Source organism: Halyomorpha halys, unplaced genomic scaffold, assembly GCF_000696795.3.
Source record: "Halyomorpha halys isolate HHAL.00 unplaced genomic scaffold, Hhal_1.1 Scaffold797.1, whole genome shotgun sequence".
Classification (NCBI taxonomy): domain Eukaryota; kingdom Metazoa; phylum Arthropoda; class Insecta; order Hemiptera; family Pentatomidae; genus Halyomorpha; species Halyomorpha halys.
Window position 1 is genome coordinate 525539 of NW_027108991.1, and position 27605 is coordinate 553143.

At 30.9% G+C, this 27605-nt stretch overlaps 1 protein-coding gene across 1 annotated transcript in view; it reads left to right on the forward strand.

The window, feature by feature from the left end:
• The window catches only part of LOC106686193 (uncharacterized), a 202998-nt gene extending 176182 nt beyond the window's left edge, over positions 1 to 26816 (forward strand). The window contains exons 2-4 of the mRNA XM_024361019.2: positions 13895 to 14005; positions 25830 to 25925; positions 26027 to 26816. Of these exons, the coding sequence (XP_024216787.2) occupies positions 13895 to 14005; positions 25830 to 25925; positions 26027 to 26105 (286 nt within the window). The 3' untranslated portion in view covers positions 26106 to 26816. The remainder of the gene's footprint in view (positions 1 to 13894; positions 14006 to 25829; positions 25926 to 26026) is intronic.
• Positions 26817 to 27605: the final 789 nt, after the last annotated feature.

A 27605-nucleotide genomic window follows, 5' to 3' on the forward strand; every position in this document is an offset into this window, starting at 1 on the left:
TGCTGTGAGGCGGGATCTGCGACAACTGAGGATCCCAGTTACCCTTACAGAAGATAGAAAAAGATAGTTGGAGGCCGGTGAGCTGGCCAAAGGCAGCTTTTTGCGCCTGTTGTCCCAGTAAAAGAAGAAGATCCAAAGTGTTGCGGCACACTTGAGCATTATCTTTGGCCTATAACTAAAAATTTACCCTAACCTAAATATGCGTGTCTCTGTTGCACACGTATTATGTTTGGTCCTAGAGCATGCATTATCACCTTATTGGAACTGAAGATGGTGTGAGTGCTCTGAACAGATTGATGTTACTTTTCAGCGAGTCGAAGAACTAGATGTGATTCCGTTTTATTAACTCGGGCACAGTCTGCAGATGAAAGAACCCGTGAAGTTGTTGAGGTACTTTAGAGGAAAGTATGTTAAAAAATCCTTAATTATGCCCTGTCACACTATTTCAATGAGAATAAGACATAGCGGTTATTAGAGACCAATCAATACTACATTCAAATGGCTAGTTTAATTAAATAGTTCGTCGTTTTTTGTGGAAATCGAAAAAAAAAATATGGAAAATTAATCGAAGAATTTTTTACATTCCAGACATATACCCGCCATAAATTTTTAATTTCAGCTTCGTACGATTTATTGCTTAAACATCTAATTTCAGCTTCGTACGATTTTCATTTTATAGCTAGGCTATTCACAGACTATGTTTTTGAACTGAAACCCACGTCGAACTCCAAAAACAGATTTAACAGCGATTACCAGAAGTGAGAAGACGGAGCTGGTAGGAGGGAAGTTGCGACAACAGGCCATTCTCCAGGACAACACAAAGCTGGTTCTGTCAACCGGAGAAGTTCTGTGACCAATCTCCTGTCACTGCTACTTGTCCAGTAAACAACCATTAACTATAACAGATTATAATATAACAGCGTACCTGACTACTAACTAACATACAGTGTTGATGTGATAACTATATCAGCAAACAAATACATGTGATGTAAGGTTTACGATAATTAGAGGAAGAGTAAGTTCATAAGACAAAAAAATATGTCTACTAGTAGAACTTTGTCTAGTGAAAAAGACTCCAATGTGCTTGAAATATAGAAAAATTAAAATACTGGAAGATTATTGATTGACCGTGCGTATAGTTGAATGGAATATAGTCCGGGTGCGGTCAAAAAAACGTGTGGTGTGCTAAACTGCCATCCCCACTCCTCCCAATACAAACGGCTCACTCTGACTTTGACTCTCGTCAAAACAGGTATGAATTCTATCTCATCATTTGATTTTGTTCTTTTCTTTTTTCATCTCTTAATTTGTACTTTCTTTAATATTTCTTCTCTTATTTTATCTCTTATCTATCTGTAACTATTACCGTTTTCATTTACTGTTTACAACCTTTAATTTTTCTTATTAAATTTTACTTTTCATTGTATACCCCTGTTATTTTCCTTTTATGCTTTTTATTTTTTTGTAAATATGTCAAGTTTGTATCTTTTTTTAGCCCTGACGAAGCCCTGCAAAACGTTGGCTCAATAAAAATACTATACCCATTTACTATTTGGGTTTTTTGATCGCACTCGGACCATACTCCATTCAAAAATTAAAATAGTTCTAATAAGCTAGATTTTTAAAAAACCATTCTGGCTTTCTCGGATAATTTATTGAGTTTTTAAAATAAAATTGAATACAATTTAATGAAATCAAAATATACATATAAATGCATAAATCCATAAAAAAAACACAAGACAAATCTTAAGAAAAATAATCTTGTTTAAATAAATAAAGAGAAAAAGCGTAATTTAAAATAAAAAAGCTAAAATAAATAAATAATCATTAAAGATTTAAAAAAATAAAATAAAATTCTTGTACAGGACGAACATTTTGTACAAAAAATAATTTATTTGTTTGTTACTATGGAAATTGTACCATTTATGAGAACAAAACATTAAAATAAAAATACTTATGTCGTTTAATACAGACAATCTACACACAAAGTCAATGGAACAATAAAAAATATTTTTTGTCTACAATCATTGCGAAATAAACTTATTAGAAAGATGTGCTTTCATTTTGTTTTTGGTATGTTTCATTAGACTGAGCCACAGAAAGGCGTTGCCTATTAGTTACAGATATTAATTAGATTTAAAAAAAAACTATTAAAAATATTTCAGAAGAGGCATTATTTTGAAAAAGAAGAACCAAAATGGCCTTAGCGGATACTTGTCTGGTGCTAGCAGGACTCCTTGCTGTAATATTTTGAAAATTAATTAAAAATACTTGTGCGTTGATAACGCCTGCCATCAATTAAAGAGAGTGTGATACCAACTCCTAAGACTTGAGCGCTGAGGCTGTGGCAGATGATTATTTATTCTGTTACTGTAGCCGTGAGTCAATCCTGTGGGTTTTGGAGCCCTTCTGGGGTCCGTCCACCCTCATAGAGTGGGTAGCCTTAACTCAGGAAATAATAACCTCCTTGAATAACTTTCGTTCCGCAAAAAACGTTCTTCCTTACAAAGTACTGAAACCATAACCCTTTATGAGTTCTAGTGGTTCACATAACAATAATAATTAGTAAAATAGATACATTGTAAAAATATTATTTAATATTTTTTTTTTATGAAATATTTACAAAATATTTATTACTCCCTAAAACCAAGGCGCCACAAAGGTGATTATCTATCTTTATGTTGGTATTCTGATAAACAACTTTAAATAAAAAACGTATCACTACTATCTCTTGTCGTATAGTAATTTTTTTTAATTTATTTAATTTATAAAAATATAATTCAATAGATAATTCAAGTATTTTTATCAATTATAAAGAGAATTTTATAAGTTAAAAAGTTATGAAGTTATAAAAACTATATAAAACGTACCTACATCACACGTTTTACTCTCAACTAAATTAATAATTCGGCAATATATATTAGAATTATTATAAATACGAAAAGAGTTGACTATATGAAGATTATTTTACATGATTTTATTATTTAAATAAATTTTCTCTTAATAAATTCACAATAGAGAAGGATTAGGAGTTTTATTTATTTATATTATATTATAATTTTAATCTAATAATAACCAATGTTTATAATAAAATAACAATAAAATTTTCAAAAATCAAATCCGTTTAAAAACAATTAACTACTGTTTTTCTCTCTTGGATGGTTTTGGGTTGGATGTTTTAATATCTTAACTAATCGGAAAATTCCACATTTATCTAACTTTTTTCATCTCTTGGAAGAAATCTTTGATGTCAAAAGGAGCATTCAACCGCCTAAGGCCGCAACATCGCGTGATAGTCTTATTTAGAACTCGTTCACGGATGAAGGACCTAAGAACATACAATTCAATAATTAATACAATTTTTAACGACGGATAAATCTATATGAGTTTTCGAAATAAACTTCTTAATAAAACAAAACCAATATAAATAAATTTTCGGCTGTTGAAGTTATTTATTTATATATTGGATATGTGTTGTAGAATCATATTAACTACTATTTTATATAATCTCGTAGAATTAGTTACGAAAGTGAAAGTAAATAAATAAACAGATTCGATACTTAGGACTCCATCTTGACAAGAGACTTGCTTTGAATCCACATACAAGACTGAAACGACAAGAAACTGCTCGTAGATTTCGATTAATACAACACCTACTTGACAAACGCTCTAAACTTCCTATTCACTACAAAAAAGTATTATACACTATGATAATCAGACCAATTTGGACATATGGAATTGAGCTCTGGGGCTCTACCAAACCATCAAAGTCCTCCAGCATCCAATCTTTACAATCCATAATCCTACGTAAAATCCTTTTTACGTTACAAATAAACTCATCCACAAAGACCTTAACTTCTCATTCGTTGCAGATTTGGCCCAAAACAGATATGCGTATTTTCATTCCTAACTCCTTACCCATCCTAACCCATCAGTTCTTAACCTCTCATCCTTAACAATTCCTGTTAATCCTCCAAGGCGTCAGAAAAGAAGATGGCCATGGGACCTTCTAATTTAAATTAATGTTTGAATTACCTCCAATGGGTGGTTCCTTCCCAAGATTTTAAAGTGTATATAAAACATACATCATATTTACTTATTGTATTTATTATTTGTACAGTTGTAAATTACATTAAATAAAAAAATAAACTATAAAAGTGCCTTACAAAAATTACTAATATTTTCAAAAACGTTTCTATTACTGTTAAGAGTAAGGATTATTTATTGTATTATAATTTCATTTAATCTTTACATTCCATGGCGTAGGGATAGCTTATTAATAAATTAATACTATTCCCTAATGTTTTATTATCTCGTAGGGTAATGTTTACTGAAACTAGTGACCTGGCCAAAATAGTCTGCAGAGAATTTTTAAAAATAATTTTTATAATCTATAATAAGTTTTTAAGGTATGTTATCTATTAATAATAAATGATAGATTCTTATTGTAAGGACAGAACAAGTGCTAGACACAAAGTTAAGTGGACAGTTAACTGCTGTAAGAGCGGCGTTTTTAGAAGGTTTGTTAATTTCTTCTAAGAAGTTGTTCTAATAGGTGCAGTGTGATAAGATAATATTGTCTTACAGAAAAAAGTTTTTGTTGTAAACCAAACGAAGCGGCTTGTCTTCGCCTAGTAATAGCACATGATCTGCTCCAAAAACACCTTCATCGAATTGGCATCATAGATTCCCCGAAATGTCCTCTATGCAACATGGGGGACATGGATGGAGATCATCTTTTAACGGTTATTGGTCTAGATGTTGAGCAGGATGCCATCCAACTAAGATGAAAAGTAAAATTGTATTGGGCTGTGAGAGGGAAAATGGCCTAACAGCCCACTTCCTGTGGCGTAGGGAAAAAATATTATTAATAATAATATTAATTGCTAGACTTTTTAGAAATCAAAGTGAACTTTTTAGAAAATAAACAATGTTTTGAGACTTTAATTAGGATACAATAGATTTTATTTAAACAGTAATTTATGCGCTCGATCTTCCAGCGAACAGCCCTGAAGAAGGCTAGAAACTCTAGCCGAAACGTTGGCACATTAGAATAAGTTAAGCATACTTATTTGTGTTTTTCATTGACCGCACCCCCAACCATCTTCTCCTCATTTATCATCCACGGTCAACGATCTCTCATAATTAGTAATTTATTTTGTTTTTGAAAACATAGCAATGAATATCATAATATATATATATATATATTCGAATATCCGTCGTACAATAATACTTTAAAAAATTATACAAAGGGCAGAACGGAACAAAAGGATACAAGTAAGTAGTATCCTGAACGTATAAATAATAATCTATAATTAGTACCAAAATTTACAAGAAAAACAAATAATTATGAGCAAGTATGATCAACATCAAGATTATCAAAACGGTGTGGTAGTTAAGTACATTCAATCCAACGTTGCCGGAAGCCACAATGTTTGTCCGATCTTTAATAGAAGCCTATATATCGACACGAGCGTAACCTTAAACGAAAGACCTTTGCTTGTCTGGTTTTGTTTTGTAATAAATTAATTTTTGACTAATTTAACAAAATGCAGAGTAGAAAATATATGTATGATTTTTATATTATAAAATGCAAACTTCTTTTAAGTTTAACTAAAAATGTGCGATGCTAATTACGATTAAATGAACTAAAGTATTAAATTATTCAATAAAAAAAGTTTTTATTTTTATTAATTTATTTAATGTAATTTATAACTGTACAAAATAATACAATAAGTAAATATGTTGTATGTTTCATATACACTTGAAAATCTTGGGAAGGATCCACCCATTGGTGGTACTTCAAGTATTAATTTAAATTAGAAGGTCCCGTGGCCATCTTTTTTTCAGACGCCTCGGAGGATTATCAGGGATTGTTAAGGATGAAAGATTAAAAATTAATGGGTTAGGAGTTTGGAATAAAAAGACGTACATCTGTTTTGGGCCAAATCTGCAACAGTTGGGATGTTAAGGTCTTTGTGAATGAGTTTATTTGTAACGTAATAAGGAGCATCAAGGATTTTACGTAGGATATTGAATTGTAAGGATTGGATGCGGGAGGAATTTGATGGTTTGATGGAGCCCCAGAGCTCAATTCCATATGTCCAAATTGGTCTGATTATCGTAGTGTATACTAATTTTTTGTAGTGAATGGGAAGTTTAAAGCGTTTGTCAAGTAAGTGTTGTAGCAATCGGAATCTACGAGCAGGTTCTTGTCGTTTCAGTCTTGTGTGTGGATTCCAATTAAGTCTCTTGTCTAGATGGAGTCCTAAGTATCGAATCTGTTCAACTGGCGTTAGTGGAGTATTTAGAAAGGATACTGTAGGACAGGAGGGCAGAGGTTTACGACGGAGAGTAAAGGTGATCTGATGGGATTTGTCAGGATTTATTTAATAAAAAAAAAGTTAAAATTAAATTATTAAATTATGATTTTAAATCCAATTTAATAGGGGTATTCATGATGTGTAAATTTCAATAAGTTTTAACATGCTAATTGTTATACGTATAGTATTGTGAGGAGTTAAAATCCATGTTATATGTTAAATGCAGAGGAGCACCCAGCGGATTTTCTAGAGAACTTGTTTTGTAGCCATAATCTTTACGAGATAAAAATATCTCCAACAGCTTCCTCACATCATCTTTCATACACCTACCTTGTTCCTTATTTCCGCGCCTATTTTTTTCCATTACAGTATTAGAGTTCAAAAACGTCCAAAACTAAAGCTAAACAAAACCAATACCAACTACAAGCATCTAACCTGTCAAAACGACAATAGACAAAGCTGAATGAGGCAACTAATAACTCATCATTTAAAATAATTATTATTTAAATCTATGTTACACAATCAATGGCAGTATTTGAATATTTATTAAATCCGAGTAGTGTACCACTCAAAATGTAATCAGTACAGAACCTCAGAAGAGTAAACCAAGCCGTAGGTTGGTTAGGCTTAATTTTGGTTTAGGCAGGTAACGATAGGTTGAGGTATGTAGGCAAAGATTGTTATTCAGATATTTATGTCGAACCTTGGCCTTCAACTTAACAATCTCGCAAATTCAACCTGGGTCGGTTGAATTTTATTTCGTTGCGGTCCAACGAAACCAGACTCTCGACCTCATCACTCTAGCTCGAGTAGACTGTATGCCATTAATCGTGAGACATTTATAATACTAATAATTTTATAATTATATATATATATATATAATTATAAAATTATTAGTATTATTACTGAGTATTATTAGTATGATTATAGAGTATTATTAGTATGATTATTACTGTAATTCATATCCTTGAGGAGTGTCCTCGATACAGAGGGATCATGGGAAGTGGCGGAGTTTCTCGACAACTCTCCAGGGCCTTGGGCAATAATGAGGAGATTTAAATTAACAAGATCATACATTTCATTAAAGTTAACACATTATTTTCTCAGATATAAATCTGATTTGTACATTATAAAAAATCATTAATTCATTTATAATACTAATAATTTTATAATTATAAAAACTCCGCCACTTCCCATGATCCCTCTGTATCGAGGACACTCCTCAAGGATATGAATTACAGTCATAATCACTTTACAGAGTGGGCACTGTGGTGGATCTTTCCTTGTTATGAGATGGTCATGGGTCAACTGGCAGTGTCTTATTCTGAGGCGCGTTATAACCAGCTCGAAGGATGAGGTCCAGCAAATCACTGTTGGCTTTATGACTTTAAGCTTGTTATTCCATGATGATTTCTTGTTATGAAATATTCTAATGCGTATTGGCCGAAAAAGATATGAAGAGGGAACGTGAGTGGGTTTTATATTATCTAGTGAGAGGGCTTCTGTTGGTGCTTCATCTACTTTCTTGTTTCCAGGAATAACGAAATGACAAAGAAGCCAGAAAAAATTTATTTTTCTAGAATAATTTACAATCTCTTTGATGGTCTCTAATGAATTTGTTGATTAAGAGATTTATATATACAGTTTTTACAGCTGACATCCCGTCGATTGTTAGTGAACAATGATCCTTACATTGTTTCCCAAACCCTCTCACATCAACACCCTTGAAGAATGGTGCCAAAACTGGAGGATTAAAATAAATTCCAATAAATCCCACCAAATCACATTTACCCTTCGTCGTAGACCCATGACCTCTTGCCCCACAGTATCATTTAATAATACCCCTCTTATTCCTGTCGAACAGATCCGTTACTTAGGACTACATCTGGACAAACGACTGAGATGGAATCCTTATACAAGACTGAAAAGACAGGAGACTGCTCGTCGATTCCGACTATTACAACATTTACTAGACAAACGGTCTAAACTCCCAATCCATTACGAAAGACTGATCTACATGATTATAAGGCCTATCTGGACATACGGAGTTGAGCTTTGGTGGTCCACTAAACCATCAAATTCCTCGCGAATCCCCAATCCCTATAGACCAAAATCCTTCGTAAAATCTTTAATGCCCCTTAATTTGTCACGAATCAAGTCATCCATCAGGACCTCAATATCTCATATGTTGCCGATTTGGCCAGAATCCTTCCATGATAAACTTCCCAACCACCCAAATCCACTTCTTTCTAACCTGGCTTCTCCTTCATTACTTAATAATCCTCCTAGGCGTCTGAGAAGAAGATGGCTTCGAGATCTTCTCCTCTAGAAATGTTATTGGAGTTCTATCAATGGGTAGATTCTCCACATGTTTGTATCATGTCACTATGTCACCTACAGCAAATTTACTCGTTGTATATATTTTCTACAGTTGTAAATAATAATAACTAAATTGTTGGTTTAATAAACACATTTTTTTATATGTAGCTTATTAAACTTATGAGGGAATAATTGATGTAACTAAAAGTGCGAGAAGCGGCCCGGGCACATTAACACTAACTAGTCCAGGCCACCTCAGCAAGTCCCAGGTCCCAGCAGGCATCCCTCAGGATTATCATAGCCTCAAATATTAATAACTAAACACCTATTAGCTTCCTTCATTGTGAGGCATAACCTCATACCTCTCGTAGGGGTCCTGAATATGTAACTCTAGGGGTAATCATCTAAGGAGCAAACTAGTAAACATCATCTCAAACACCAAGTTACCTGGGCTCAATAATAATGTCTGATAATTAATCATTATAAAGGAGTAGCCTATGTTGGAGTTTTTGTAGGAACACTATCAACACCTTAGCAGAATCTTTTCAATACTACGCTGGTATTATTACACTTTTATAACTGAATTTTGAAGATAAGCAAAAAGTTTAAGACAAAAAAAATTCTATTAAAATATGGTTTGATCGTGTGTTATAATAAAAGAAAGATGGTCCGTGTGCGATAAAATAAAAAACTCAAATGTTAATAAAACTATTTAATATTAGCCGTTTCAACCCACGTCGGTGCTAAAAATGGTACAAACACTGGAATATGGTAACAAAGTAAGAACATAGTTAACAACAATAATATTGTACTAAGCTGTCGTTAATTATGAGTTTAAAAAAATTGATAAAATAATAAATTTATCTGATTCTTTTAAATAATTTATTGATTGTATGTTTTAACTTTAAATGTGATAAATCTACTAAAAAAAAATTATATCGTACGCACATCACACCATTCCGTTACTGTCCAACTTTGAGTTGAAATTAATCCTTGCCCGTTTCAGTTTTTTTTTTTTTTTTTATAATGTATTCATTGATATTTAAAACTGTATTAAAATATATAAAACGGTAAAATTGATGTTAGTTTTATATTATATGCCTACATACCTCTACCCATCGTTACCTGCCTAAACCAAAATTTTAAGTACGCCTTAAGATAATCTTACCAACTAGGTTTTAGTTTACTCTTCAGGATGATACAGAGGGATCATGGGAAATTGTGGAGTTCATCGACAGCTCTCCAGGGCCTTGTGCAACAATGGGAAGATTTAAATTTCCAAGTTCATTGATTTCATTAAAGTCAACACAATATTTTCTCAGATATAAATCTGATTTGTACATTATAAAAAATCATTAATTTATTATTAAAATTATTAGTATTATGAATTATTCTATTATAAAAAACATTAAATAGCTAATTTAATAATAAATTATTTTTGCCCTCAAATTCAAACAACTATTATAAAAAGCTAAGGTAACACCAAGGTTCCAACCTTTTTATTTTAGAAACCCTTGTCTCGCCATTTGTGGTATATGGTTTACTCGAGCTAGAGTGATAAAGTCGTGTTTCTGACTTCATCGGATCGCTACGAAATAAAATTCAACCCACCCAGTTTGAATTTGCGAGATAGTTGAAGGCCATGGTTCGATACCAATATATGAATAACAATTTTTGCCTACCTACTCAACCTATCGTTACCTGCCTAAAATTTTATGTAAGCCTAAAGGTAATCTTACCACCTATACCATGGTTTACTCTTCAGATGTTCTGTGCTGATTACATTTTCAGTGATAACTACTAGAATTTAATAATATTCAAATACTGCCATTGATTGTATAACATAGATTTAAATAATAATTATTTTAAATGATGAGTTATTAGTTGCCCTATTGAGCTTCAAACCACTTTGTCACTTGTCGTTTTGACAGGTTAGATGCTTGTAGTTCGTGTTTGGTTTTGTTTTGGACGTTTTTGAACTATATGATACGAGAGGAATTCGATGGTTTAGTGAAGCCCCAAAAGAGTTGAAATGTTAAATTTTCTAGAGGCTTTTATATGACAGTAATCAAATACTGTATGATAGATTTTTCTAGATTATTTTGTTCCAAATAAACGTTAGCCGTTCCTGAAGTTAAATCTGTTGAAACAGCATTGACATGTAAATTATATTTGGTCTGAAAAATACCTTCACAACAATGAATTCTCTTTCGCGTGTAGTGTAATATTCATTACTCGTTGTTGGGGAAATGTTTGATTTGTTAAAAAACAGTGTGACTGTTATTAGGTAAAAATACAAATTATTTCACTTCTTAAAAAATATATAAAAAAATCTCTAAACTAAAAAATAATGATAGAAACCTTACTTTTCCAATGAAACTTTTTAACATTTTTTGAAAAAAATCGATTACTTTTCGAAAAAAAAAAAGGAGGAATTATGTTTTCAAATATGATGGCCTTAAATCAAATATCTAAAAAAAAAAAAAAAAAATGGAGCGGAGAGTTTTTTTCCCCAACCGGCCCGAACAGAGATTTATCTCGTTTCTAACTCTGTCCGTTGACCTTTGCGAGATTTTTGAAAATAAAATGAAAGAATAAAAAAAAAATGAAACTTGACATAAAAATGCGGAAACGGAACGGGATTACCGAAAACCAATTTTCGAAAACGATTGTCCTCGCCGGTGAAACGAAGACTTAGCAATTCTTTGTTCGAAGAAGACTCGCTTTAGCGAACAGTAGTTGAGGCCACGATGAACCTCTACAAATGTCAAATCATATTTCATTGTCTAAAGAAATATTGTTTCTAAATATCATATCAGCTTACCTTATCTTAGCAAGGTTATTCTAATAAAATATATTATTCCCTTGCTTCATCTTTATTTTTTTATTTATCAAATTTATAAAACTTGAAGATTTTATTAATGAAATTAGAGACATATAAATATAGTATCAATTATATTCAGATTTGTGTTTTTGAAAAATGCTAATGTTTTTCCATAGCGAGAAATAAAAGTAATAATCAAACAGTACCTGACAAAAAAAAACTGTGTATGACAAAATTTCCCTTACTTTATTGATTACCATGAATTAAAATCATAATTATTTATTTAATTAAAATACTTATCGTTTAAGAAAGCAAATTATTTTAGCATTTTGGAATCGATTTTAAAGTTTAAGACACTAATGTGTTTTTCTGAAATATACAATAGCTCAAAAACATGATCATGAAATACTATACTATTATTGAAGCAGGCCGTAACATAGAAAACTATTCTATTGAATAAAAAAGAATCAACAAAGAAAGAAAAAAATATATAATGTTTGTGATATTTTTGTTAACTGAATCTTGAATGTTCAGAAATTTTATGATTTACTTAACAGAGTGGCATTGATGTATTTTTTCTTATGCCTCTCTACTTATGATAGTCTAAAGCTATCAGAATCGAATCTCACTCTCTCCTTAAATCTATCCCAGAACCCTCCCCCCCAGCTTTGTTTAGCTCGTTCCACACTTCAGCCAAAAATGTTGGAGTCACTTTTGACCAAACTCTATCCTGGAAACCATACACTTCCGAAATTTCCCGTCGAACCATAGCAACCCTGAACCAATTCAATAGAATTCGTAACCACGTCAACTGTTAGTTTCCTCTCTTGTTTCCCCCCTCCACTACTGTGTCTAAATGGCTGCCTGGTATATGGTAGTCACTGATGAGATCGAAGTTAAACTTAAATGTCTTATGAATCGCTCAATACCATTTGTTTTCAGGATTTTTGTTTTCTACACCGAGTTGAAGTAGCCCAATCCATCCTTCCGATCCCAATATTTCCTAGCTTCCTTTCTATTCCAAGTAATTAGTACTCAGCGCCCCTCCTATATCCTAGAAAACCTGCAATTCAAATTCTCTGTCCAATCCCGTACTACCAGGTCCTGTTTATCTGGCATCTACCCTACACCTCAACGAACTACTGCGCTTGATAAATCTTTTTTTACTCCAGCTGCCTTGCGCTGCAACTCCATTCCCCCTAACATACGTCAGGTATAAACCATTCCCATGATTAAAACCCTTCTGTTTTAAACGCCTTTTGATTTTCGAACTGAAATAATATTATATTAGTATTATTATTGGCGCGACAGACTGTGGAGGTCCAAGGCCTCGCGCAATGTACTTAGGAAATATATCGCGCGTTTCCTGACGCGGTTTTTTCATAGAGTGGGTTCGTCACTCCCACGCCTATTATGATAGTATAGATAATATAAATAAAGAACATTAGAATTTATTATTTTCTTATTTCTTTGTTCCAGGAGGTAAGAAAAAAAAAATTATTTTTAAATATTGTAACTACTATTTTGAGAAATCTGTATCTGAGGAACTTTGTGACGTACAAGTGTCTATTAGCACTCAAATTAAAGATAGTACAATAGACTATAAAGTAGTGAATGACGTTTCGTAGTAGTAGTTTTCATGAAATTTGCTAAAATAAATTGATTTATAGTTGTTTGGACAATAAGTTTAATTTATTAAAACCGTTATTTCAGAAACCATTGGACGTCTGCAAGCACTCAAATTAAAGCTAGTTAAATTTACTGTAAAATAGTTTATAACATGTTAGTAAAATAGTTTTTTTCCTCTTCGGCTCTTGTACTATAACGATACTTGGAAAAATCAACAAATTTAACTAGTGATAATATATAGTTTTCAATAAAGAACTCAAAAAATCGGGAAAAACTTTCTTTTTTTTTTTTATTGACGCGACAGACCGTGGAGGTGCAAGGCCTCTCGCGGTTTACTTAAGAAATATATCGCGCGTTTCCTGACGCGGATTTTTCATAGAGTGGGTTCGTCAACCCCACGCCTATTATAATAGAATAGATAATATAAATAAAGAACATTAGACTTTATTATTTTTAAATATTGTAACTACCTTTTTATTTTGTTTTTTATATATTTAGTCATTTAGTTTTTTCTGTATCTAAAATTATTAATATGCAATTATAATATAGGTTATAATTAGTTGCGGCCACAGTGTTGAAACTTGTGTTATAATTATTCCTGGACAGAACTACTCCCAGAACAATTAACTATTTTTCATTAATTTCATTTATTCATTTTTTTCAAGATTTATTGTACATAAAGAGTAAAATGAATAATTAAAACTAATATGAAATATACAAATACACTCCTTCCAAAATAATAGTACCAATAATGTGTGTTTTAACTATATTATAGTGATAAAATTAATTATTGTTGCAGAATGTTTTCCTCTGAAAGACGTGGAGTGAGCTCTGTATGCCTGTGCCTCTTTCTTCTTTCTCTCTTAGTTGCTTTAGCCACATGCAGTCGTGTCAGATCTGTTAACTGCAAGTAAGTTTCGCAATCCAGTTATATTTTTATTTATTTATTTGACAATCATGATCTATAAAATTAATAATTTTAGTTGTTATTCATTAATTATTATATACATTTTGTCACAGAGCTATAATTAATGTATAGTAGTAAGGTGCAAATGCCTTTTGTTTGTTACCTTTATGAGATTTGAATTTCTTTTTTATTTGTGTTTCACATATATCTAGTTTTCAAACGGTAGGCAAATTTAAAAAGAAAAAAATAAACAAACAAATAAATGATAAAGTAATTAAATATAAATTATAAATGATGGTGAAATGGACAAATAATACACTGAGTTGGAAAATAACATATATACAATAATCAAATAGTATATATAAAATTTTCGTATCAAGTTTTCTTTATGTTTTCTCAAATGATATGTATTTGGAGTTTGAGAAAATGCTAAAAAAAAATTTAAATTGATTATATAAAAGGCAATTCTTGTTGGTAGATTTAACGAAAATGTTCATGTTACATCCTAGGCATAAACTTTCCCAACATATGTAATTTCAGTTTTGTATGACTTTTCATTTTTGAGCTAGATTGATGTAGGAACTTACGCAAAGGCCATCTCGAGAGAATTGGTTATTTCGGCACAGGGAACCACAAAACATGCATTTCTAACAAAAACTATAAGTCGAAATCACAATTATCGCACGCGAATCATGATTGCAATACTTCCTTTTTTTATATATATAATCTTTGTTTTTTTTATCCAGTTGGATTTGTAAATCTTTGGACGCCCGAACTAGCCTTCTTCGCGGTATCCTGTCTTGGGTTACTGGTTACCATTTAGCAGCACGCAGCTCTTTCCATCTGGTTTTTGGCCTAACACGTGGTTTCTTATACTATACTATACTGGCATTCATTGTTGTGTAGAGGCGTCCTGATGGATTGCTTCTAGCCACATGCCCCCCTCCATCTTAACCTCCTATCCTTCACATCATGAGATATCGACTGACCAGTCTTCAACAACAAGCAGTTCACTGTTAGTTCTTCTCCTCCATGTGTTAGAGCTTTGGTCCCAGTTCGCTCCTATAATTGTACGTATAACTTTCCTTTGAAATCCCTCGATTCTGCTTTCTACGATACCCGCAAGATTCCAGATCTCGCAGCCATGTATCAGATCTGGCTTTATCATGGTAACCTACACCCACAGCTTCAGATTTTTTGGAATTTCACTAGTACATATATTTTATTTTATACCAGATCGGCCTGGTGGGCCTTACATGGTTGATATAACCGTTATATTATATATATATTTTTAACAGCTGATTATGGGGGGGGGAGTATAGTCTCGTACAATAGACTATAATGTTATTATTAAAAGAAGAAAATAAATAGATAAGAATAATGCTTCTTAATAAAAGAGGAAAGTAAAATTAATAACAAAAAATAATGATATGGTACACTTAAATAAAACAAACAATTCCCCTCTAATAGTAAAAAGAAACAAGTTAATTTGAAAAAAGGACGAGATTAGAAAAGAGAAAAAAAATAATGAATAAATAAAATGAGTAATAATAATAAGTAAAATAGAGGTAGTGTGACTATGAATTAATTATATATTTATTAAAATTTATAACAGAATGTCCTGCAGCAGTCTAAGCTTCAGTCTTCGGGTTGAGGTTGGGTTTCCCAGGTTGTAGGTCACTGCTCCTTTAACTGTCGGCAACGGATTTCAGTACTCTTGACAGAGAAAAGATTACTGTTCGTAAAAGATACTCTGTTCGCGCTTGTTATACCCTGGACTATCTCAGTCCGTGGAGCATTTCTCTTATATTATATGACATATATAGGTAAAAACTATTTATAGTCAGTATAGCAAATCTACAAAATGTTTACACAAGCTACTCAACTTTTAAAAAAAAAAATTCTAATTAAAAAATATTCTCTACTAAGGTACATTCTCAATTGTGAAAAATCAGCTTGTTATAAAATATGTACATCACACTCTCTATCATTATTATAACCGAACCTATCCACTTTCCCATTTGATTATAATTTCTGGTTTCCATGACAGCTTTACCATTATTTAATGTCAATAGTTACCCTACTAATCTCGGGGATTATTGTAGGGATTACACATTTACAATTCTAAATACCCATGACGCAGTGAAACCCTGAGCCTTATTACAGCGAATGACAAATGGCTATTGGATAGTGACATAATTATAAGCTAGAATAATATTTTTCATGATTAAACCCAATCGTATCGTTTATTCTTTAAAAGGGGAATAAGTCCCAAAACTAGGTTTTAAGTAATCTGATATAAAAACTAGTTCACATTACAATTTGAATACTTTAATTCACTATTTATTCTTTTCAAAATTAACCATTTGGGAAATAATACATGAATATGGTGATTCAGTATCAGGCTAATTTAAGTAGAACTAAATATTACCATGATCAAGAAAAGAATTTAAATAATTTAAAAGTGGTCTGTGTGGGTAGATTTGAATCAATACGCAGAATCAACTTTGCATAGTATCTTTAACATATATTTTAAATAAAACAATAAACTTAAATACACAAAATGAACAATAAAACTTGATAAAAAAAAAAAAATAAACTTGGTCAATTAGAAATGCTTAGTTTCCACTGCACTTTCACTGCACTATATCCCACTTCTAGTGTTAATGACCGTCCATTGAAGTAGAACACCATAATTTTAAAAAACAAAACATGGCATTTCTCATATAGTGCTATTTCGGTTCAAATAGTAAAGACCGTTAAACTATTACCACTTCACATTGAACAATCGTAACGTGTTCCAAAATTAAACTGTCACCTTCACAAAAACAAAACCCACTCGTCTGAACATACGTGTTCCAAAATCAAACTGTCGCCTTCACCAAAAAACAAAACCCACTCGTCTAAAACATATCACTCGTGTTTTTATTTCACCATGGCAACCGTAACAATATGTAATATAATATAAGGGAAATGATCCACGGATTGAGACAGACCAGGGTATAACAAGCGCGAACAGAACATTTTCTCAATCGAGAATACTAAAATCCAAAAAAATCTAAAGCTAAGGGTGTAGGTTATCATGATAAAGCTAAAGGCGTAGATTACCATGATAAAGCTAAGGGTGTAGGTTACCATGATAAGGCTAAGGGTGTAGGTTACCATGATAAAGCTAAGGGTGTAGGTTACAATTATAAAGCCAGCTCTGATACATGACTGCGAGATCTGGGCTCTTGCAGGTATCGTAGAAAGCAAAATCGAGAGATTTGAAAGGGAAGTCCTACGTACAATTATAAGAGCGAACTGGGTTCAGAGCAAAACCTCAGAAGTTTATAATGATTAAAAGGAGGATTTTTCTTCTTCCCATTCAAATAGCCAAGTTTCGGAATAAAGTTGGTATTCTTGATATCCCCCAAGTCTTCGAACAGCTTGGTCGCCAAGTCAGTTAGTTGGTTCTGGCCATCTCTGCCTCCGTTGTTCCTCCATGAGCACGGATATTTGGAGAATGTGTTTAGTAGTCTGGCCGCCTCTTTCACATTCACACAGAGGAGTTGGAGCAATTTTAAATTGTTTATAGAGGTGACAGTTGGGCCAGTTAGTCCAGTTCTATCTGGAAAATCAAAAACTGTTTCTATGGATGAATAAAAAAATGCCTATGTCTAAAATCTCGTTTATAATAAAATTTAAGCCAAAAAGCTTGTGAACTTCATACATCGACGTTGTTGAAAAAGCGAATTCAACGGTTGGGAATTTTCCGATTTTCTCCTCTCTATTAGAATAACCATTGACACAATAATACTTTTCATAAATACGAAAATATAGGCTTTTCTTCTAAAAAGAATTGTCTATACAAGGAAAGTACAGAATATGCTTTTCTGAAAATGTTGTATTCACTTTTTATACAGAAGACGGACAATATACGTTTTTGATATTTGTAATCACACACATCAAATAACACATTTCCTTCTATTATTAGAAGTTTAATAAAATAGTTAATCAGTATATATATTAAAATATTGAAATATGCCATTATATTTTCCTTTTTCATTTATTACATAACTATAAATTGACTCAATTAAAAGTTTAAAGGTTTAGACAACCAATTAAAAATGGATAATTACCTTTAATTTGCCCACGCATAATTAATTGCATTTTCTTTGAATTAATTTGTAAAAAAGATTTAAAATGCTTTCGACAACTCCGTAATCTTACGGACCAAAGCAATAATTTATTTTATATAGGAATTTTTAAATAACAATTTATATTAAATGCTAGCTGTCGTTCTGATCGCTATATGAGAAATAATATATCTTTATTTTAGGTACTATTTTTTAAAAATGAAAATTATTTTACATTTATATAATGTCTACTATAATTATTATTTTAACTATATTACTCTATATTTTAATTAACTGCTATAGAAAATAACTATAATTTTTAGCGCTTACTACAAATTCCTTTAAAAAGAACTACTTACTACACCAGCCCAATAAATAAAGTCCAGTCCATAAAATATTCATCTACAAAGAATTTTAAAATCAGTTTGTATCATAGTAACACAGAAACACATTTCTAACGGCTGTAAAACACTTACTAATTATTTAATTCATTTAATAAATTAAAATAATTACGTAATGATTCGTCTCCATTTTTTAAAAAAAATATGTTATCGTGTATAGGATTGTTAACGTGAATAGGTTTGTCAGTCAATTCATTAACCCAATCATATATGTTTTAATTACTAAAGGTATAGGATTAATTTTGATTTGTGTATCAACAGAATAAAAATGCCAACTGCCATGATGGTTTCATATGTAACGTCATCTAGACATAAACAAACAGCACTGATTTAGCTATTCACACATTTTAGCAGTTTCTAATTTTTTTTCTATGAACCCATTATTTTGTATCGAACATAATTCTCCATATCGTTTTCCAACTTGAAGGCAAATTCATTACATTTTTCGTTACTTAAAATAGTCTTTCAGAATATGAATAAACTTATTTCAATTTATATCTTTAAATTATACTTACATCAAAATGATGTTCAAAAAAATATAATCTATTATTTAGATTTGATAATAATTTTAGATCTCTACTAGTCAGCTTTAGCCAAATGTTTCTATTCTTTACATCATTTGACACTTTGATAAACAACTTATGTGAAGTTTTTATAGTGTTATTTTTGCAATTAGATACTGTATAAGAAAGATACTGAATATAATTCATAATTAACAATTGCTTAAATAACAAAGAAAACGAAATAAATTAAAATAACACTAGTAATGAATAGATTGGCATTGCGTAGGTTTTTATCGAAATGAGGTCATGATAAAAAAATTATAGAGACTTACTTTTTGCGTTGTAAAAAAAAAAAAATAGTTGAGACTAAAAATCCTTTTTTTTATTTATTTAATAATTTACAACAAGTAAATATGTTGTATGTTTCATATACACTTAAAAATCTTGGGAAGGAACCACCCATCGGTGGTACTTCAAACATTAATTTAAATTAGAAGGTCCCGTGGCCATCTTATTTTCAGACACCTTGGACGATTATCAGGGATTGTTAAGGATGAAAGTTTAGGAATTAATGGGTTAGGATGGTTAAGGAATTTAGGATGAAAAGACGCATATCTGTTTTGGGCCAATTGTGCAACGAATGGGATGTTAAGGTCTGTGAATGAGCTTATTTATAAATACAAAATCAGTGAATTATCATTATCAAATAAACGATATAAGGCACCATCATGTACGATACCTACTCACCATAAGTAATCATGGGCAAAGACTGGAAGCTGTTTAATATGTAAAGACTAGCGTTCATTATTAAGCGTAGGGGCCCATTATGACAAGGGCGGTATTAAGGTCTGTATGACTAGATTTATGACTAAACAAGGAATATTTGCAAGGTTAATAAGAGAGTGCATTCCGCATATAATTATTTCATTTAATCAAACTAAAGATGGAGCGATTTTGAGACCACTCGGCCATTAACAAATTAAAAAGTCGTGAAAAAAAATTCTCAACGATATGAATTATTATAACATTTAATTCTGGTTTGAATTATATAACATATAACTTTCACTCTCAATAAACAATCCTCTTTTAGGGTTTATCGAGGTAATAATTACGACTTTCAACTTTGTTCTTGTCAATAATAATAATAATATTTATTCTGGGATTGATCCCTTTAGAATAATATACAGGCGTCAAAATTAGGCTTTAGAGCCTTAGAGTGTTATAAAAAATAAAAATGAAATTATAAAACGTCATAAAATATAATAAATTTAAGAAGATAAAAATGAACAACAATAATTAACAGAATATATAAAATAAGAATAGAACAAATAAAGTAAAACCACATGTCATATCATAAAACATAAGATAACAAACACTTCTGATAATAAGTAATAGAAAAAAATGATAAAAATAAATATAATTACACTAAAACTAATAAATGGAAAGGTAAAATTGCTGCTAATATAGTTTACAAGAATAAACAAAAATCTAAAACATTAAGTACAGAAAATATATAAACCTGGTTTGAAACTTTGAATTGTTATTCTTCCGGAATTTGGTGAACAGAAGGTAGTCGAAGATACGGGATTTGAAGATCGGAAGGGTATTAGAATTACGAATAAAGGAGGGAATGGAATTCCATACGGAAGAGGAAAGATCTACCAAAGGCTGCGTTCGATGGGCAGTTACATATAAGTCTGAAGGGCGTGAGCGGGTATTGCGGGAATGCACTGAGGACTTAAATTGAAGGATATCAGAGATGTGCGATGGACGGCGGAATTGGATAACTTAGTTGAGGAATGAAGAAAGAAAATATTTACGACGGAAGGAGGGGTAAAGCCACTTCAATTCTTCATAAAATCGAGCGACAGTGGCGGCCCTACAACAGTTTAACAAAAGATATAAGAAAGCCTTACTCTAGTCATATAAATGAGTCCTTTGATAGTCCTAAGAATCGCAGTGGATGCTCCTTGGTTTGTAAGAAACAGTCAATTGCATCGGAAATTAAAATTAGTGGCAGTAGAAGATTACAGTTCCACTCCCACCTACCTACAGTTAAAGGAGCAGTGACCTACAACTTGGGAAACCCAACCACAACTCGAAGACTGAAGCCCAGGCTGCTGCAGGATATCCTGTTGTAAATTCTATATTTATCAGTTCTGTTATTGTCACTCTACAATTTTTTATCTATTTTTTTTTTCTCTTCATCTTTTCCTTAAATTCACTTTCTTTTTTTTCCCCATTAGAAGTCAATGTCATTGTTTTTGCTATTAACTTTACTTTTAATTTGAATTATTATTTTAATCTAGTTATTTTATCTTAATTTTTTATTTCATTTATATCATTGTATATAGTTAGGGTTGTCTTTTGTATGAGACTACACCCCCATAATCTATTATTAAAAAACAATATAGCTCTTACATTAACCATGTAGGAACCACCAGGCCGATCTGGTATTAAATAAATAAATAAAAAGTCTTTTGTAATTCGTTGGAAGTTTAGGCTGTTCGTCTAGTAAGTGTTGTAATAGTAGGAATCAAAGAGCAGTTTCCTGTCTTTTCAGTCTTGTGTGAGGATTCCAAGTCAGGCGTTTGCTCAGATGTAGTCCTGTGTAACGGATCTGTTCGACAGAAATAAGTGGGGTATTATTAAAGTATACTATGGGACAGGAAGTCATTGGTTTATGACGAAGAGTAAATTTGATTTGATGGGATTATCGGAATTTATTTTAATCCTATAGATTTGGCACCATTCTCTAAGGATGGTGATGTGCGATTGGAAGCGTTGTGAGGATAGTGTTAGGATGGATTGGGATATCATCTGTAAAAACTGTATAAAATATAGGACTAAGGATAATAAACTGAGGTGTACCAGCAGACTGACAAAAGAGGGATGCATAAGCACTGTTGTATGAAGTGCGCCTTCAACTCAAGGCCAGGCACTCCTAATTAATTGTAATGATAAATGAAACATAATTAACTGAAAAGAAAAATCTATTGCATAAGTTGCAGGTGGTGTATTGGTGGCCGAAATAGAACATTTATAATTAGGTGTGTTAATTAGTTTTTATTAGAGTCTAGAAAAACTTTAGATATGCCTATTAATGATGATGATGATAATGTTTATTATATGGATAGGTGTGGACTTACTACATCCTTCGGTTTTCCCCTCTCCTCCTCTGTACCGGGGGGGACACTTCAGAATGCCTCTCCTTACTCATTTTTTACTAATGAAAGGAAGAAAGAAAATTACCACCCTTAGAAAAAAAATGGCTTCCTCATGCACAAGTTTCTTCTTCTCCCCATAGAGGGGGTTAGAAAAGGCAAGTTCTTGCTGTTGGCCACATGGGGCGCTAGTAGTGCCTTCATTATTGAAGCCCCCATTCTATGCCAACATTGTAGGGAGCTCATCCATTCCAGACTTTCGGTTACCGAAACAGCTGTTTTAATTTACTTTAAATAATCTATCAGAGAGATAAAAATGGATAATGCGGAATAACATAGGGAGTAGGAATTTACGGATCTTGTATAGCTGACTTGGATGCTAGACTCCAGCAAAGGCCTGTTCTACATCAAACAGTACATCTTGCACTTCAATGTAGACGAGACAACATCAACCACACAATGACATTTCTGGGATAGGTTATTTAATTTAAACTACAACCCTTGAAAGGTTAAGGGTGCAGTACTTTGTAAGAAAGTACTGTTACCAGACCAACGATTATGCAAGGAGGTGATTTGGTGAGAATCACGCTCGACCACCAGATTTTTACCCAATTAAGGGCACCCAATTTAAGAGGCTGGGTGGACCCAAGGAGGGCTCTGGAACCCAAGGTTGACTCACAGCTACAGTGTAACAGAAAACAATTTTCTACCCAGCCGGATTAGAACTTGGGTCCTTAGAATTAGTAGCATCATGCCACCACACTCCTTCAAACTTTAATTTGGCAAAATTTTAAAAATCACCAAACTATTTCAATAGGGATAAGAACTATCTGGTATTATAGACAGAGTTGGCCAACTATGAAACTAATAGCTAAAATTGTCCCGGATACAATATTTATTTATCAATGGTTCATTCATGAACAAGGGTAGTATCCATGGTAATTGTAGCTATTAGTTTCTACTATTGCTAATTTTTGCCCATATCTGATTATAGGCCGCTTCATTCTACATTGGATTAATGAGTTTGATAAAAATCGTTAGAGCCGTTTTTGAGAACATTCTAAGAAAAAAGTGTAAATTTAATTCTCTAAAATGGCACTGCTGGTAGGGAGATTTCAACAGTTCAAAGTTTCCCTAATACCTCAGGTATACACATGACCCAAATAAAAAATTTTAGTTACGTAAGACTTTTTTTTTAGCTAGGTTGTTCACACACAGACCATTTTGCGAGACTTGATTATTTGGAAACAGAGGACCTCAAACTGTATATTTCCCTCAAAACCCCGAATTCGAAATTTTTCATAATTCTTCCCCTTACTTCATATTTCATTACTTGTTAAATGAAAGTTTAAACTTCATGTAAATAATAATTTAAAAAATATTGATTTCATTGTTATGTTACCTGTATTCGAAAAGGTGTATTAGAGTGTGAGGAAAATATAACTGAGCCATTGAGAGCAAAAGTGGTGTAAGTCATTCTGTACTAAGCAAAATTAATTTTCATAAAAAAATATAATAGTCGATTTCTGAGCATATTAAGTTCAAATGGCTTAAATAGTTGGATGTGCTTGTGACTGTCTAGTTTTAAAAGAAAGAGCTTCCTTAATTCCCTAGTCAAAATCTTATAAAACTTTTCCAAAAGTTTTAAATAACTCAAAAACTCCAGATTTGCCTAACATCATTTATGCATCAAATGGCTTAGTTATGATATCTAAAAAATTGAGCCACCCACCACAAATTACGTTCTCCGGTACTTTTTGGTTCAAAACTAAAATTTAGAAGACCTTCCTTTTTACCTAACATTAAAAAAAATCTTTTACATTAGACGTCCTGATATTCCTTCCTCACCATTTCACATCATAAATATATATATATATATATATATATAGACATGGGCATACCCAGCGAGTGGCAGAGGGAGCAGCTCTCTCTCCCCTTCCAGAAATAAAAAAAATATTGTTAATTTAATAAAAACTAAATCTTCTTTAAAGCAAATAATTGTCATAACTAATAAAGCACTGCTTTAATTACATGTAATTTTCTAAAAAAATTAGTTTCATTCCCTTTATCCGTGCTGAAATGTCACAACCTGGACTGCGTGTGTCGGTTTAATGAGGTCCTAAGAATACTTTTCCTCATTCACTGGTTGTATATATATATATATATATATATATAGTATTTATTAATTATTAATCAGAATGATTGAGGAAAAATATTCTTCGGACCTCATTAAATTGATATTGTTAAAATACAAAAACTATGTCAAATTATTTTTTTTTTTTATCAATTTTGTTTGCAAATAATTCCATTTTATACAAATACATATGCCTTTAATAGTTTAGAGACATTCCGACATCTTTTTAACTTTGGCCATTTTCAAACTTTTATTTCTTATTTCTTCACCCCAGTATTCTTATTAAAATTCTTTGGTGTTATATACAAATCTCAATGGAATATTAGTTTTTTTCTTGTGGGTTTTTATCTATAATATATTAACTAATATTGCACTTGAAATTCATATAATCAAAACCTTCCTTACCTTTAAAAAATTTATATAAACCAATATTTTTTTTTAAATTATTTTGTGCAAAGTTTATTTTTTATATTATATTTTTCAAACTAATTTAGGAACAAATATTAATAAATTTTTTACCTTAATTTTAAACTCCAGAGATGTCTGTGAATTATCAAATTTATTAAGGATGAATCACAAAAAAATATATATATATATAAAACAATAACAAAATAATTCATATATATATTCATCGACTCAAGAGAAGCAATTCCCTTAATCCAAAAAAATACTATTAATTTATCCCTGATGATTAGAAAATCCTCACAGTGATTAGTATTTAAATTTCCTGTTAAGACTTGTGTTGTTAAGGTTTATGGCGAATTATTATTAGAATTATAGTAATATAAATAAACATTAATTTATTAAACCCAATTCCCTGTAATGGTTTTTAATTTTATTCTAGACTATTATGTGCTTTAGTCTGGATTATTAGTGCTAGATTTTCATTAGATTAGACCACAAACCTTTTTCTGATGAGATTGCTAAATTTTAATATGCTATTAACAATCATTTAGAGATAGAAACCTAAAAGGGCTAATGATAGTGGACTAAAATGCAGAAATATGTATAAGATATCAACAAAAAAACTATTGATATATAAAGGAAAATTAATTGTTTAAATAAAATAACTTTTATCCAGTTAAGTTTTAAAACACTTAATTATTTTTTTAAAAGTCAAACCTAGATAAGAAAATTAAAAGTTTTAAAATTTAATAGTAACAAAATGAGATAATTTGACTAAAATTAATAACCTGGACAGAATAGTCTGCAAAATGTTTTTAAATTATTGATGTGAGTTGTAAATTTGTATTTAAGATTGTCATTGATGATGGCCAAATTTGCCAAAACATTGCTCTTTAAAATGAATAATAAACAGTGTTTTGAGACTTAACTGGACACAAATTATTTTATTTAAACAATTAAAACTAATCTAAAGTAAGTAAAAAGATTATATATAAAGGAAAATTAATCTTTTATAAGTATTATTAATTATTTAAAACAATAATTTTCATTTTAATAATTAAATATATGTCTTGTTATAGTAATAATTTATTTCAAATTTCAGAAAAATGGTATTTGCCCCAATCTGCAGAGGAGTGGCAGCAAAGAGAGCCGGCGGAAAGGTATACTACCCAACCCAACTGCAACAACAATATTCACAGTAAGTTATACTATGAAAACTATTAACTAGTGACTATTGCTTCGTAATTATTGTTTTAATTAATTTATTATATTTAATTTAATTTAATTTTTTTTTTTTAGGAGAAATACTAACCAATTTATGTCACCCGAAAAACAACAATTACCATATTGGTTCTACACAGCAAAGAATTACCAATAGATGACTATTTATCGATTACTTCAATCATGAGCTCACATTAATTAACAAAGAAGAAAAAAAGAAGCTTTTTAACATTTATATAATTTACTTTTATCTTATAAATTTCAAATTTATGTGACTTTTTCAGAACAGCTTTTTAAGATGATGTTCATTATAAAATTATCAATGTCTTTCTTATGTTATAAACATAGGTATTAAACTAAATTGGCATGTAAAACTATTTGAGGCATTTTTGTAAAATTGTTCTTTCAGAACGATCTAAAAATTAATGTGATTTATTAATATTTTGTCTATTACTTTTCCTGTTTGAACCCTTACTCGAATTCTATAGCCTGACAAAGATTCGTCTAAATCCAAGAATGCAATTTATTTATTTATTTATTTATTCTTCTGTCATTTATAAGGTAGTTGTTTTAAATATGAAAAACAGGATATGATAACATAAATTACAAATTAATTATGCAAATAATAAATAAAATCTTAAAACTCTGTATTATCCCTTGAGTTTCTTTGTCACAAACAGTTTAGAAAGAAAGCAGCGTAGGCAACATACTATGGTCCTCTACTGACAGAGGAAAAATTTGAAGAATATTAACCAATATACTACATATAATAAAATATACTTTATTAAATAAGAAAATTATTTCAATGGAAACATTTGTAAACCAATCAAAAATATATGTCCATCAACAATAAAAATATTTTTCCTTACTTTTGCTCTTTCATTAATTTTTTTTTCTTCTTTTTTATAATGCAATCCAAAATGTCAATCTGGTTGTGTAATGTAGTAATATTTCTTCTAGAAAATAATTATATTTAAAATCAATGTTGTATGTATAAAGTAATCATAATGTATAAAATCAAAAAAAAAAAAAAAAAGTATACATGTGATTTATGTCATTAAAAGTTATGCATCTTAAAAACCACTTTTATTTTTTGTAGCTGATGTGGTCATCTATTTGTAACATTTATAGACAAATCAAAACTATTTATGGTCCTCCAATTCAATAAAATTATATTTTCTTTGCTTGAGTTTTTTGGAAAACCAAACTCATCATTATTTCATTAGTGATAAATTATCTAAGATGATATGCTCTTTTCTTAGTAATAACAATAACAATGATAAAGTATTTTTTGTTCAACGAGATAATTGTGTTTAAATTGCCTTGATATCGAAAAAAATAGTCATATTTGGATAGTAAAATTACATTTAAAAACAAATAAATTGACAATAGATGATTGTGGTAAGATAGCGTTCATTCGTCATAATTGGAGAGTTTAGTAAAGGCAAAATTTAGCATATATCACAAATATAATTCCACATATAATAATATAAATTTGGATAAGACATAAGTTACTAATTCAAAATTAAATATTGATAATTTTCCTAACTATGATAAAATCTACCAATCTCATTAATCACAGAATAAAGTGCTAAAATATTAAAATTATTGCCATAAAAATATGGTAATAGTTAATAATAGTAATAATAATTATCTA